At 44.6% G+C, this 12,863-nt stretch overlaps 1 protein-coding gene across 7 annotated transcripts in view; it reads left to right on the forward strand.

Moving 5' to 3' along the window:
* FBLN2 (fibulin 2) overlaps nt 1-12,863 on the forward strand; it is a 110,981-nt gene that overhangs the window by 71,204 nt on the left and 26,914 nt on the right. For all 7 annotated transcript variants that reach the window (XM_072934762.1, XM_072934765.1, XM_072934763.1 and 4 more), the window contains exons 3-4: nt 8,463-8,574; nt 11,201-11,330. In XM_072934762.1, coding sequence (XP_072790863.1) covers nt 8,463-8,574; nt 11,201-11,330 — 242 coding nt within the window. The remainder of the gene's footprint in view (nt 1-8,462; nt 8,575-11,200; nt 11,331-12,863) is intronic.

Genomic DNA, 12,863 nt, shown 5'->3' on the forward strand with positions numbered 1-12,863 from the left:
TGGAACCTGCCCCAGAGGACATTTGTCTGTCTCTGGCTGCTCAGGAGCAGCCGGAAGAATCTGAGCAGAGCCTGATGCCAGCTCTGTCCTAGCTGCTGTGCTTGTGCTCGCTGCAGTGGTGGGTACACAGGAGAGGGAGAGGGACTGGAACTGTCCCTGCAGCTCAAAGAGTTTCTGTAGAGACAGATTCAGGCTAAAATGCTAATTTGTGCATGCAGCTGTTGCTTGTTGGCTGTTCCCTGCAGGAATCACTGTCCCACCCATTCTTGCTGTGCCTCGGCAGGACTGGGGTCAGCAGAGGCCTCCAGCACGTGCCTGAGCTCCATCAGTGCTGCTGGACTATGGACTGTCCTAAGTATTAATATGTTTATATTTACTCTGTGTGTAAACAACCCCAGGCTGAATTGGACTTGCTCAGCCTGAAGAAAAGGAGGCTCAGGAAGAACCTTCTGTTTCTCCACAGCTCCCTGACTGGAGGGGTTGGGCTCTGCTCCCAGAGAACAAGGGACAGGACAAGGGGAAATGGCCTCAAGCTGTGCCAGGGAGGTTTGGATTGGATATTAGGGAAAAATTTCTTAATGGAAAGGGTTGTCAAGCATTGGAAAAGGCTGCCCAGGGCAATGGTGGAGTCCCCATCCATGGAAGTGTTCCAAAACAGGTGTGGATGCAGCACGTGGGACATGGTATAGTGGTGTGGTCCTGGCCTGATGGTTGGACTCAATCTCACGTCTTTTCCACAGAAACCTTAAGGATTCTGTGATTCTGCATTCAAGGGCTTTGTGCTTGAATTTTTACTAAAGGAGCAGGCAGTGCCTGTAGGCTTCCATGGGCATGGGGTCAAACCCCAGCTTTAGGTGAAAACAGCCACTTCTGCCATAGTTTACAATTATTTTCAAGTGTTACCTTGTTTGAAGTTGACTTCAGTAGCAGAGCTTCAGGTATTACAGGAGTGTCATTTATCCTGATGAACACATACGTGAGTGACTCGCTACTTTTAATTAGGAACATAGAACTGAAACAAATTGTAGGAATTTTGTGTGTGATCTGAGTGGTGTAGATTTTTGACAGGGAGGAAAGACTTAGGGAATTGAACAGTACACGTGAATGTGTTTCTCTTGGTGTGTTGTGGGGTTACACTGAGCTGCACCCTGGACAGTCTGAGCTGGAGGCAAAGTCTGAAGTGGGAATGAGCAAAATGATTCACCCAATCCCTGCTGTGTGAATCCACAGTAACAGCATCAAACAAGGTGCTTCATTTAGAAGTTAAAAACTCCATTTGCCTAATTTCTACCCCAAACCATTACTTTCTTAGGGAACTAAACCCCCTTGTTTCCAAACATCTGTGGTTCTGAGGCATGCTGCATGGCAAAAGAGATTTCCTGCTGTGCTTCCTGCTAGGGCTGCTAAATTCCCCTGGAACAATCTAAACATCATTATCAGCCCATTCAAATTAGTATTTCCTCCTACTTCTGTAAGGGATAAAAGGAGGCTTGTTTCCTTGCTGTTGACTTAAGTGTCCCACTGAAATTCCTTCACAATAACTGCTCTGGCACTGGGTGCATCCTGGAGAGTTTAAAACTCCTTGGGTTTATGGGATCAAGGCAGAACCGGGAGCCATCAGCTCTTCCAGCCTGTCATTAATCCAGGAAATGCCCTTGGCCACAATCAATACTGCTGAAATTCTTGCCCAAACCCTGATTACAAACTTCATAAAGGAAAGCCTGAGGAAATGAGAGATCTCTTCAGAACATCATCATAAAATAAAAGAACAATGTAATTTATGATTATAAACCTGACAAGGACTAGCAAGGAATCCTGGAGGGTTCCCAAATAAGGAGATGGAGCTTTACAACAGGTCTTCTGTTTAGTTTAAGCATCCCTGCTCACTAATTAGAAACTTAATGAAACTCAGAGGTTTCCTTCCTCTGCTATTCAGAATCCTTTTGTCAACAGTCCTCAGCCAGAGAGCTGGAGGGCACATTGCTTTGTCGGGAGCACTGCTGGGGCTGTTCAGGCCACTGGCTGCTGCTGCCATGTTTCCCCTCTGTTCTTCCCTTCTCCAGGTGTGCAGGCCCGTGCTGGGGCTGGAAGCTGAGCAATGTGGCAAACAATGTGACACCAGCAGCTGAGCTGAGTCGGGAGGTGAATCTGCCCCGTGTTTTCAGTCATGTTCTGAACAGAGATGAACACTCAGTTCGCTCCTCTGATGAATTTTAGTTTTTTGACTTTGGGTGAATTGGTCATGAGGAAAATGAAAATTTTGGCATTCCCCTCCCCACCTTGAACTGATTTGAGACTTTCTCTGTGAACAGTTTCTGAGTGGGTTCTCCTGGAGGCTGTGTATTTTTAGCCTGTGCCGTGTGTGTTGAACTGGTGGAAGCAGACTGAGCACTGGGCAGGTGCTGGGGATTTTCTTTTAGTTGCCAGTGTTACAAAACTCAAAATCCTAAAGGCTCACAACAGCAACCTGAAGGATGTTTGTCCTTTGGGGTCAGCTTCATAGAGCATCCATGAGCAGTTCCCTATCCCCTGTTAGCTCTGCCAGGGTTTACACAGTGCAGTCTGTGCCCCAACAAATCAGATATAAATGTACAATCCTCCTTCGGACTTTAAACAAAAATACAATTTCCATGTGCTTGATGTGAGAATGAATAATATTATTTATATGGATTGCATGATTAAAGTGTGTGTAGTGGTTTTAGGCCATTGGGCTCTAAAATGGCACAGTAACTTGGCTTGTCCTTGATCAACACTCCCAGTCCAAAACAAAGACCTTTTTCACTGCTAAACTTTTAAAATTTAAAGCAGAAATATGTCTTAATGGATGGCTGTCCCTAACACTGCAGTGTGTGGGTATGAATGGGTAATGGTGACATGAATGCATTTTTTTTCTGTAGCTAAACACTCAGATGTAAGGGGATCATATAAGCTAAATGAAGGTCTTACACACACATCTATTTCCTTCTTTATGTTTGTTTGCCTTTATGTTTTTTAAGAAGAAGGAATAATGGTTTTGTAATTTAGTTACCATTACAACCTCGGCTCTGTTTGTAATTGGTTAAGAACATCCTGGAAGTGCTTGGCTCACTCAGTGTTTGAGTTGCAGCAGATTTAGTGATTCTGCCTAGTTTTCCCAAGTGCTCTGACAGGCAGTCCCTGACTACATTCCCTGATAAACACTATTCCTCCGAATTTTAACTTTAAAATTAAACAGGGCTGGTGGAAATGCTTTGAAGAAAGGAGCCTACCTAGCCACAAAACAGACCATGCAAAGAGCTTGCTCTGCCCAAGATAAAATTCTTCAGACAGGAATTACAAGGATAATCGGAACCAGGCTTTCCAAAGCCTCAGCTCTTTTGAAAGTTAATAGCCAGCATAAATACACTCTGTGCAGTATCTGGGGAAGGAGGGTTGAGTGGGAAAATGCAGCCAAGACTGGGCTGAAGGGCAAGCAACATTCTGCCTGCTCTGAGTTGCTATTGTAACTGGTGGAAGGATGATTGTGCCTCAACAGTTCTACTTCAAACTCTGCGGCAGAAAGATACAGCAAAATGAGACACATTTTGAAATGGCAGGAAGAGGAATTGCTTGGGTTTGTAGCTGGTGAAAAGGGTTAAAGAATTTATTTAGTTGTTTCCACCCCCCCCCCCCCCTTCTTTCAACCTGGATCTCATAAAGGATGCTGTCATGGAAACCTTAAAAACCAAACATCGTCTAAATTATCTGGCCTCTGCCACAGGTAATACAAGTTTTGACTTATAAGGATTATCCAGAACTAAAGCCAGAGGGAGTATAAGGTTGCTATTCATTCCCACTTTGAACAAAATCTGCCAAACAAGCCTGGCTGAGGCTATGTTGATGTATGTCTCCACTGTATGGTGCACAGTAAAATGAACGTTCAGCTTGGGTTATCCGGTTTTTCATTGTGCCTTGGGGCAGACACAGCTCTCTATGTTTTACCAAGCAAGCCAGCATAAGGAATTCATGAAAAAAGAATAATGTAGGAAACACAATGTTTTCAGGTTGAAATAGAAAGCAGATGCTTCCCATGGAGTGAAGGCAATATAACAGGAACTCGTCCTGGATGAGTGGTGGGATGGATTCCCAAAGGTGGGTGCCTTCAGAAGATGGGGGAGAGCACAGAAAAACACTTTGCTGCATGAGGTTTAAAATGAAGGCAGGTTGCTCCAAGTGTGATGGACCTCCCTTACACTGCTGTGGTGATGGCCTGGCAGGCAGGAATTGAAGAGGGTGGTGGAAAAGGATTAGGCACTGAACTGAATCCATGAGGTGTGTGCTGAATGCTCAGCTCAACCTGTATTTCTCCTGCAATCTGCTTTTCTGTCATTTCCAAGGAGAGAAGCCTCAGAGACTGAGGAGAGCATGTGGGTTAATGCCCCGCCTCAAGCAGTGAGCTAACTGTGGTTTGGTCATGGAAACACTCCAGCACTGCCCTCATTTCAGGGAGATTTAGAGTCAGACACATCCTGAGCACTGAGGCACTTGGAGGAGCCTGCAGGAACCTGCACAGAGTAAAGCCCTCTGCTCATTTATCTAGGAACAGGTCCTGGGAGAGCTTAACCAGCCCCAATGACGTAAGTGATAGCTCATTTGGAGTGAAAGCATCTGGCTTTGGGGCTGTGCTGTCATTCTCCGCTCCCCTGTCTTTGCCAAGATTAATGTTCTTCTTCTCTTTACCTCCCTTATTAAAAGTCTTCCCAGCCATCCCAGATAAACCAAGTTGAGAACATGTTACAGTGTCCACCTAGATTGTGAAACTCAAGGAGGGAGTTTAATAAAGCCTCTCAGGCTGTTGATAAGATAGGAAATGACAACCTGTTAAGGGGTAAAGCTACAGTACTTCGTTATTTATTTATTTATTAGAGCTTTAAATGGTAAAGAGATTGGAGCAGGGGAAAAGACCCACTGGAAACCGTTATTTTTCAGTATTTTAAGAACTCCCCCAAGTTGTTCTGTGAGTTTTTTGTCATTATTTTTCATAATATATTATTTTATGTTGTCAGGCAGGTACTTGATAAGGAAGTTCAACTTATTTTTCTCCAGTGTGAGCAAACAGTTCTTATTAAGTGTATGTGCTGGGTGCAAGTGTAAATACTGTGGGTTTGGGGAAGATGAACGACTTTCTTCAGGTGTAGGAATGGAATAGGAAGTTCAGTTCCATCATAACTGCAAGAGCTCAGCTCAGTTTTGGGAGTATGACCTTTGCCTCTCTCACATGTGAGTGCTGATCCAGCAATTAACAGCTGGAATTAAAGCCAGCAGTGAAGAGATGTCGGTGCCTGGGGCTGGCAGTGCCCTGCCTGACACCCTGATCCTCCTGGTGATTCATGCAGTGCTCTGGCTTTCCCTGGCTTACAGATAATTGGTTTTGGTGTTAATACCAGTTTTGAACTTCACCTCTGCCTGAAGTCAGGTGATTCTGTCCAGGCCCCTGCACTGTGTCTGCCTTACTTGGGTCTCTCTGTAGTTGAAGTTGCTATCTGAGACTGGTTAATGTCATGACTCCTGGAGTAATTTTAGTGGAAAGGGAGATAATTGTCCACTCCTGCCTGGGAGGCTTGGGTGGGTGGTTGGGTCAGTACTTGCTGCTCCCATCATCGTGTGAGGAGTCATAGACTCACAGAACAGTTTGTGTGCAAGGGGATTTAAAGCCCGTCCAGTCCCACCCTTGACCTGGGCAGGGACACCTCTCACTGTCCCAGATGCTCCAAGCCCTGTCCAGCCTGGCTTGGGCACTGCCAGGGATCCAGGGGCAGCCACAGCTGCTCTGGGCACCTGTGCCAGGGTTTTACCAGGCTCAGTGAGGAAGTGCTGATGTGTTAAGGTTTGTCTGCCTTTCTACTGAGACAAAAGAACCGCTTGGAAGGGAATGATGGATAAAGCTGCTGACAGCTCAGTCAGGAGTGCTGACTCCAAGAACAGGCATTTGCATAACAAGAGTTACTCCCTCGATGCAAATGCTCTGCGGAGGTGCAGACCCGAAGTGAGAATGGGAGGAAGAAAACTGGAGGTGTTATAGGTGTGAAATGGTCTGATTGGAAATTCAGGTGGAGCTGAAATCAGGGAAACTATAGTATCAAAAAAGCTCTAGCAAGAAACTGAGATACTCTATCACTCCTTGACCTTCTAGAGCTGGCTGATGATTTATCACTCTGGAAACATAATTTTGAACACTGGGAGGGAAAAAGGGGAGGAAAGTTTGTGAAAATCCACTTTGTCTCCTTTGCTGCTCTAACAAACTTATGGTTCACTGTGACAGAGGGAAGAAATAATTTAGTAGCCTTTAACTGAGTGTTTTTCTCAGTTTGAGTTTCAACTAAACTTTGTACCTCAACATCCACCCACAGCAGATTTTTGTAGCTGAAAGCTGAAATTCTTAGCATGTAAAAGCTGGGTGGATACCAAGTGACCATGGAAAACCTGGATGTGTCCTTGGGTCGGCTTGTGACCATCTGGCTGCTGCTCAGGGTTGGATCAGGCACTGAGAAAACTTCAAAGCACAGGCAGGGAAGAGTTAAAATTCTTTGAGGGAAAAGTGTTTTTCAAAATATTTGAATTAACTTCTAAGTGTCTTTAAAAGACAATACACCAGTTTTTGAGATTAGGCCAAAATGTTCTGTAGTTGATATCTTCAGATTGATGCAGAGGGATAATTGCAGAAGGTGAGTTTCTGAATTGCAAACAAGTTAAGAAAGTGCTGCTCTGCTGCTGCTTTCTAGTGCAGCCTGATGTAAATTACTTTTCCTTAGTGAAGATACCTATAAATAGCAAATTATCTATTAGCAGGTGGGTTTTGAAATTATTTAATCAGATTCGCACATTATGTAAAAAAAAAAAAAACAGGATTACAGAGTTCTATAACAAAATTACTTGGTTTTCCATGAGCAGATGCAAATCTGCTCCTAAATCTGCTAATATGGAAGCCCCAAATAAACAAAGCTCTGTGTCAATGTTTTTGTATTTCAAAGTCTGTTACACACAGAGCTGAAAATCTATATCCACCATAAAAGCTCTGTGATCCCCAGTCCCGTGTATGTATTTAGTTGTGTATATTTGTTCTTCCTAATGGAGAATTAAAATACCATAAATCCATGCTAATGTCTGTGAGTCCTATTATGAGTTATTCCAGGTTCTTTTAAATTCCTGATGAAGATAAAATGCAGTAGTTTGTTTATTTTATGATAACTTCATTCTGGATTTAATTATTCATAAGATCACAACAAAAGGCAATATATTTTGCAAATATGACTGTGTAATAGTATGGCACTTCAGCAGAGCGATCTGATATTGAATCTTCAGTGAGGAATGAGTAACTTGCTTTTAGTTGAATTATAAATCATGTAGATTACTGCAATATAGATAGTTAAATTCTGCTCTATTCTCATGTTCCAGCAAGAGCAAAAAATGTGTTTCAGCACTTGGTAAAATTAATGAAGTTTCCACCAAGGGAGTGAATTAGAACTATGTTAAAATTTCAGCTGTTTTATAGCGATGTGTTGTAATTATCTGGTACTGGATATATTTCCTGCCAGTTTAACTGCATAGATGAAACCTGCCATGTCACAGAGCAACTCTTACACCTAATACAGCTCTAGGAGTCAAGAATATTTTAAGATTGTTAATGTGCTGTATAAAATGAAAGCACTGCATAGCCTGGGGGCCATGTGCCGACTGTTGTGGTGCCACTGCCCAGGTGTGTGAGCAGAAGCTGGGCAGGGCAGGGGGACACAAATGGCTTTGATCATTAACCCCCTGCACCTGCGGGTCTGCTTTGGGCTGTTCCTCCCCCAAGACTTGAAGAGAACAAAGTTCCCCAGGTCTATGCAGTAGGTGTAGAGGATCAGCAAAATCCTATTTCATTGCAACCTGCACATTTACATCTTCGGTGCAAATTCACAAAATAAAATGTGGGAGCTAGAGCAGCATTCTCCATGTCCACCTCTCTTACTACATCTTAGTGCCAGTGTTCCACAGTCAGAGTTATGGCTCCTTTTCATTGTATTTTTAAGCCAGCTGAACCGTGCAAGGCTGGGGCACTCTATGCTAACCCAGCCTGTGTAGTGAGGGCACTGTTACAGCAGCATAATGATTAAATCAACTTGCACCAAGTGTCCAAGCATGATTTTTCAAGGATTTTGCTCAGAATTGTCAAATATGGGATGTTCTTCAAACCATTTACGTAATTTATAGCATTTAAAACTTTTAATTTCCTTCTGCTGTTCCCCTCAAAAGACATCACCAAGTGATGGGTTATGTCAAGATGTTTCTGGTATCAGTTGTCTCTTTTTTTTCCTTATAACCAAAGCAAATGTGGAAAGAAAGGGAAAACCGCACCCTGAATTATCGTTATCTTAAAGATCTTCTCAATTAAGAAGCAGAGTTAAACCAAATCCATTCCATACAAAAGAATCTAAAAAATTCTGTGTGTATGCTTCATACAGGTTCCACGAAGGAGTTGATTGAGAGCTGCTGCGGAGCTGGCCAGCAGTGGGCTATAGACAACGGGGAGTGCACAGAAATCCCTGTAAGTGGCATGGATGGTGATATTTGCAGGTACGTAAGGTAAAACGGAACATTTTAGGTTAGCATAAAGAGTAGCCCTTGAGGAGAAATCAAATGTACTTCGTGGGATGTCCAGGAGACTGGAAACTGTGTCATTCATTGTCTGAATTATTTGTATACTGGCAATACTCATGGCTAACTAGAAGCCAAGATTTCCCCCTCCATTTGCCCAAAAATCTGAACAAAAGCTTTTTAAGGTTTCTTTTTGTCTCTCCCATGAGCAGAGCACAGATTTCTGTGTCCCGTTTTCTGCCCATCTGCGGAGTTGCAGTTAAATGGGAGGGCAGAGCTTGGCGAGTTCCAAGTGGAGTAATTATCCGTGTCATTAAGGGATGTGTTTATTGCTGTGTGAGTGGTCCCTGGTTCTGCTGGAGGGGGCACCACACCCTGTCCTGCTGCTGGTGTCAGCAGCACCTGGTCTGACGGGAGCCAGGTTCCCTCTGCACAGCAGGAGGACAGGGATGGGTGCAGGGTAGCCTGGATCAGCACCCCACAAGCTGCAGTTCATCCCATTCCCTGCCAAAAGCCTGGAGCGGCCCTTGGGCAGGGATGGAGACAAAGTCACTCCAGACTCACATTCTCAAAGACTGATCCCATCATTTTGAGCATTGAAAAACTTTGGCATAATCCCTTTTATCAAATTTAGCATCGTTGCACCTTTCTGAAGTTACTGGGAGATTGAAATCCTCCTCGCTGAGATCTGGCATGACATCACGGACACACGTACCAACTGTCTGTGTAGTAAAGGCAGATTAAAAATTCCGACCTCGGCCTAAGTAGGTGCAAATCCAGTACATTAATGAGTTGCACCTGCCCATCTGAGGCTGGTTGTAGATGAAAAAGACAGATCCTAAATGTTTCAGTCCCTGTGAACCTACTGGGATTAAAGGGAGTAAGAGATCAGGGGTTCAGTTGTCTTACTTGTAAAATTTCAGTTGTGTCCCTGTTTTAAAGATTTAAGCCTGCCTATGAATATTATGTCTAAAGAAAACATTTTATGTAAAAAAGTATTCAAGTATGTGGCCTTGGAGCCTGGAAAGCAAGAACAAAATCTTGCTGCTGCCACTGGGAGCATTGCCAGTGAGCAGGAGCTGATGACCCTTCCCCTCTCTAGCCCCAGGGCACTGCCTGTGCTGGAACCCGCAATTCCTGCAGCTCCTAGGAGTCTGCTCCAGCTCAACTCACTACCTAAAGATTGTAAAATCCCAGTCTGGTTTGGGCTGGAAGGACCTGAAAGCTCATCCCATTCCACCCTCTGCCATGGGCAGGAACACCTTCCACTATCCCAGGCTGCTCCAAGCCCTGTCCAGCCTGGCCTTGGATGCTTCCAGAGATCCAGGGGATAGATAGGAAGTAGATACTGTTATAAATGAAAATTTGTCCAGCCAAATTTAAAATGAATAAAAATAAAATATTTATTTGCAATCAAATTCTATCTAGCCAGCCACAAGGAAAGAACAGAGCCGAGCCCGGGGTCGGCCCTGGGTGTGCAACAAGGAGTCAGCCTCAGCAGAGGTTTTCCTCCATGCCCACACACACCTCCATCCTGGCACAAGCGGTTTTTATAGGGAAAATTCCACCTGAGGCCAAGATTTCAGCAATCAGTCTTTTCTTCTATTCAGAGTCCATATGTTAATAAGATTTTATTTTTTGGTGCTGAAAAAGAACGATTCAGTGTCCAGAGTGTTGAATCCCTTGATGAAATTTACAGGAACACTGTATTCACATGTATCTGCCTCAGGATTTCCATGAGATCCGTCCCGGGTCGTTCACGCGAACGATCAGCACCTGGGGTTTCTGTATCTCCCCAGCCATGGCCCATCTCCTGGTGTCCCCAAATCCCACCACACATGGCCCATCTCCTGGCCAGCTGTACCTTCTTCCTTGTAAATCAGTTTCCAATCTACACCCGGTCTCACCTGCGCCTGTGAGGGTGGGGGGGAAATCCTAATACAAACATGTATATTCCAACAAATATTCAATACCACATATATCATACTAGAAACGGCACGAATTATATCTACTACACATAACAATACTCATTAAAAAAACCGAGTTCCTCTTCTGCTAGGGTAGTTTTGCGCACGTGTGTAGGTGTGGGGAGCCGAGTGGCTGAGGCGGCCGCGGGCATTCCCAGGGAGGGCCCGGGGCCGTGCGGGTGGGACTGACCTAACCCTAACCCTAACCCTAACCCTAACCCTAACCCTAACCCTAACCCTAACCCTCACCCTAACCCTAACCCTAACCCTAACCCTGACCCTGACCCTAACCCTAACCCTAACCCTAACCCTAACCCTAACCCTAACCCTAACCCTAACCCTAACCCTAACCCTAACCCTAACCCTAACCCCTAACCCTAACCCTAACCCTAACCCTAACCCTAACCCTAACCCTAACCCTAACCCTAACCCCTAACCCTAACCCCTAACCCTAACCCTAACCCTAACCCTAACCCTAACCCTAACCCTAACCCCTAACCCTAACCCCTAACCCTAACCCTAACCCTAACCCTAACCCTAACCCTAACCCCAACCCTAACCCTAACCCCAACCCTAACCCTAACCCTAACCCTAACCCTAACCCTAACCCTAACCCTAACCCTAACCCGGCCCCGCAGGGTCGCCCAGCAGCAGTGCTGCGTGTCCGCGCTGAGGGAGAGCAGCTGCCTGGCCGGCATGGTCGCCGCCAAGGAGGGCGACGCCTGTGGCCCCGAGGACAGCGACCCCTGCGCCGGCTCGTCCTACAAGGTGAGTTCTGCTGCTTCTGCTGGGAAAGTGTCCTCCCGCCTGCCTCCTCCCGCCTGCCTTCCTGTGGGCCTGGAAGAGATGAACTCGCGGGAATGGGGCAGTGAGATGGCGCCATTTGCGTTTCAGTTTGCAGCTATTTTTAAAACTTTGCGCTAATGCTGTTTTGAATTGATTGCCGTCTCCATTTTGGAGACCTAACTGGCTGTATTGCTTCTGCTTCCTCGTTTTGCAAGTAGCTGAAAAATCCGTTTTAGTTTTTATATCTATAGTGTAGAAGAAGTTAGAAAATAATGGGGCAGAACTTAATTGAAGATATAATGTGAAACCCATTACTGGGTGCTTTGCTTGCCTCCAGTGTTGAATTGTTGCCCCCTTTCCCAGTTCTGCACAATGCTGGACTAGAGGAACAAGCATTTAGATGATGATGGAAGCTTTTGTTCATAAATAATGGCAAACCATTAATGGACAGCGCAAATCACAAATCCTGAGCCACAGCCTCTGCTTAGATAAATGAGATTTACTTTATGAGAACCAGTGGAGCCAAACCAATTTAAACCAGTTTGAAGATTCAGCAGCTCGCTTGTCCTGTTTTCACCAGAACAGTGCTTTTCAGAATTCATTTCCCTCTGATCATAATTTACATAGCTATAGCTCAGCTTAAGTGCGGCTTCCTTGGGCTCAGCAGGAACCTGATTAGTTCTATCTGTTCTTTTATATCGCAGATTCTCACAGATAATTGTTCACTGGAAAAGCAGAGAACATGGACATCCACTGCAGGGTTTAAGGGTTAATTAGCTGTGCTGATTTGTCATCTTTAGAACCATTGCTGATTTGGGTTGGAAGTCTGTCATTAGAGTAAAAGGAGAATTTGTGCATTCAGGAGAATACATTAATATGTCTGAAATGTGACAGAATTGTTATTCTTGGGTTTTCAGCAGGGGTTGTTTGCATGCCGGGCAGAGCCAGGCTGAGGAGCCAGCCTGATTACACACGCCATTCCTCAGGCAGGTGGGGAAGGAGAACTCCATCATTCCTGGCTGAGCTGAAACCAGTGGCAAAATACTCCCGTGGAGTGGTTTCTCATGCCAGTTCCAATGGGATTTTTCCTTTAGGATAAACCATCTGAGACAGTAAAATTACTGAACAGCTTTGCTCACCCATTTAGCTTGTTTAACTCTTGTTTAACTCATTGCGGCTACTGCTTAAAAAAAAAATCAGTAAATATTGAGACTGTTGAGACTTCATACTGCTTTAGCATTACAGTATGTACTGCTGTAATACAAAATAATCCTACTTTGTACTGCTTTCTAATGCTTTGTTTCACAAGAAAGGTTTTCTAATTTTATTATGGTTAAACATTGTTTCAGAGGGGATCTGTCAGAAGATGCTGACAGTCCATAGTGGTGTTTCCACTGATCTGTCTGCTCCTAGTAAATGCTGTGGCATAAATGAAAAAAAGTTTGTCTGAAATGTGGAAAGATTCATTAATTGCCTCAAAACCCAGCCAGATATTTACACTGTCTTGCCAAAAGC

Source organism: Taeniopygia guttata, chromosome 12 (assembly GCF_048771995.1).
Source record: "Taeniopygia guttata chromosome 12, bTaeGut7.mat, whole genome shotgun sequence".
Lineage (NCBI taxonomy): Eukaryota > Metazoa > Chordata > Aves > Passeriformes > Estrildidae > Taeniopygia > Taeniopygia guttata.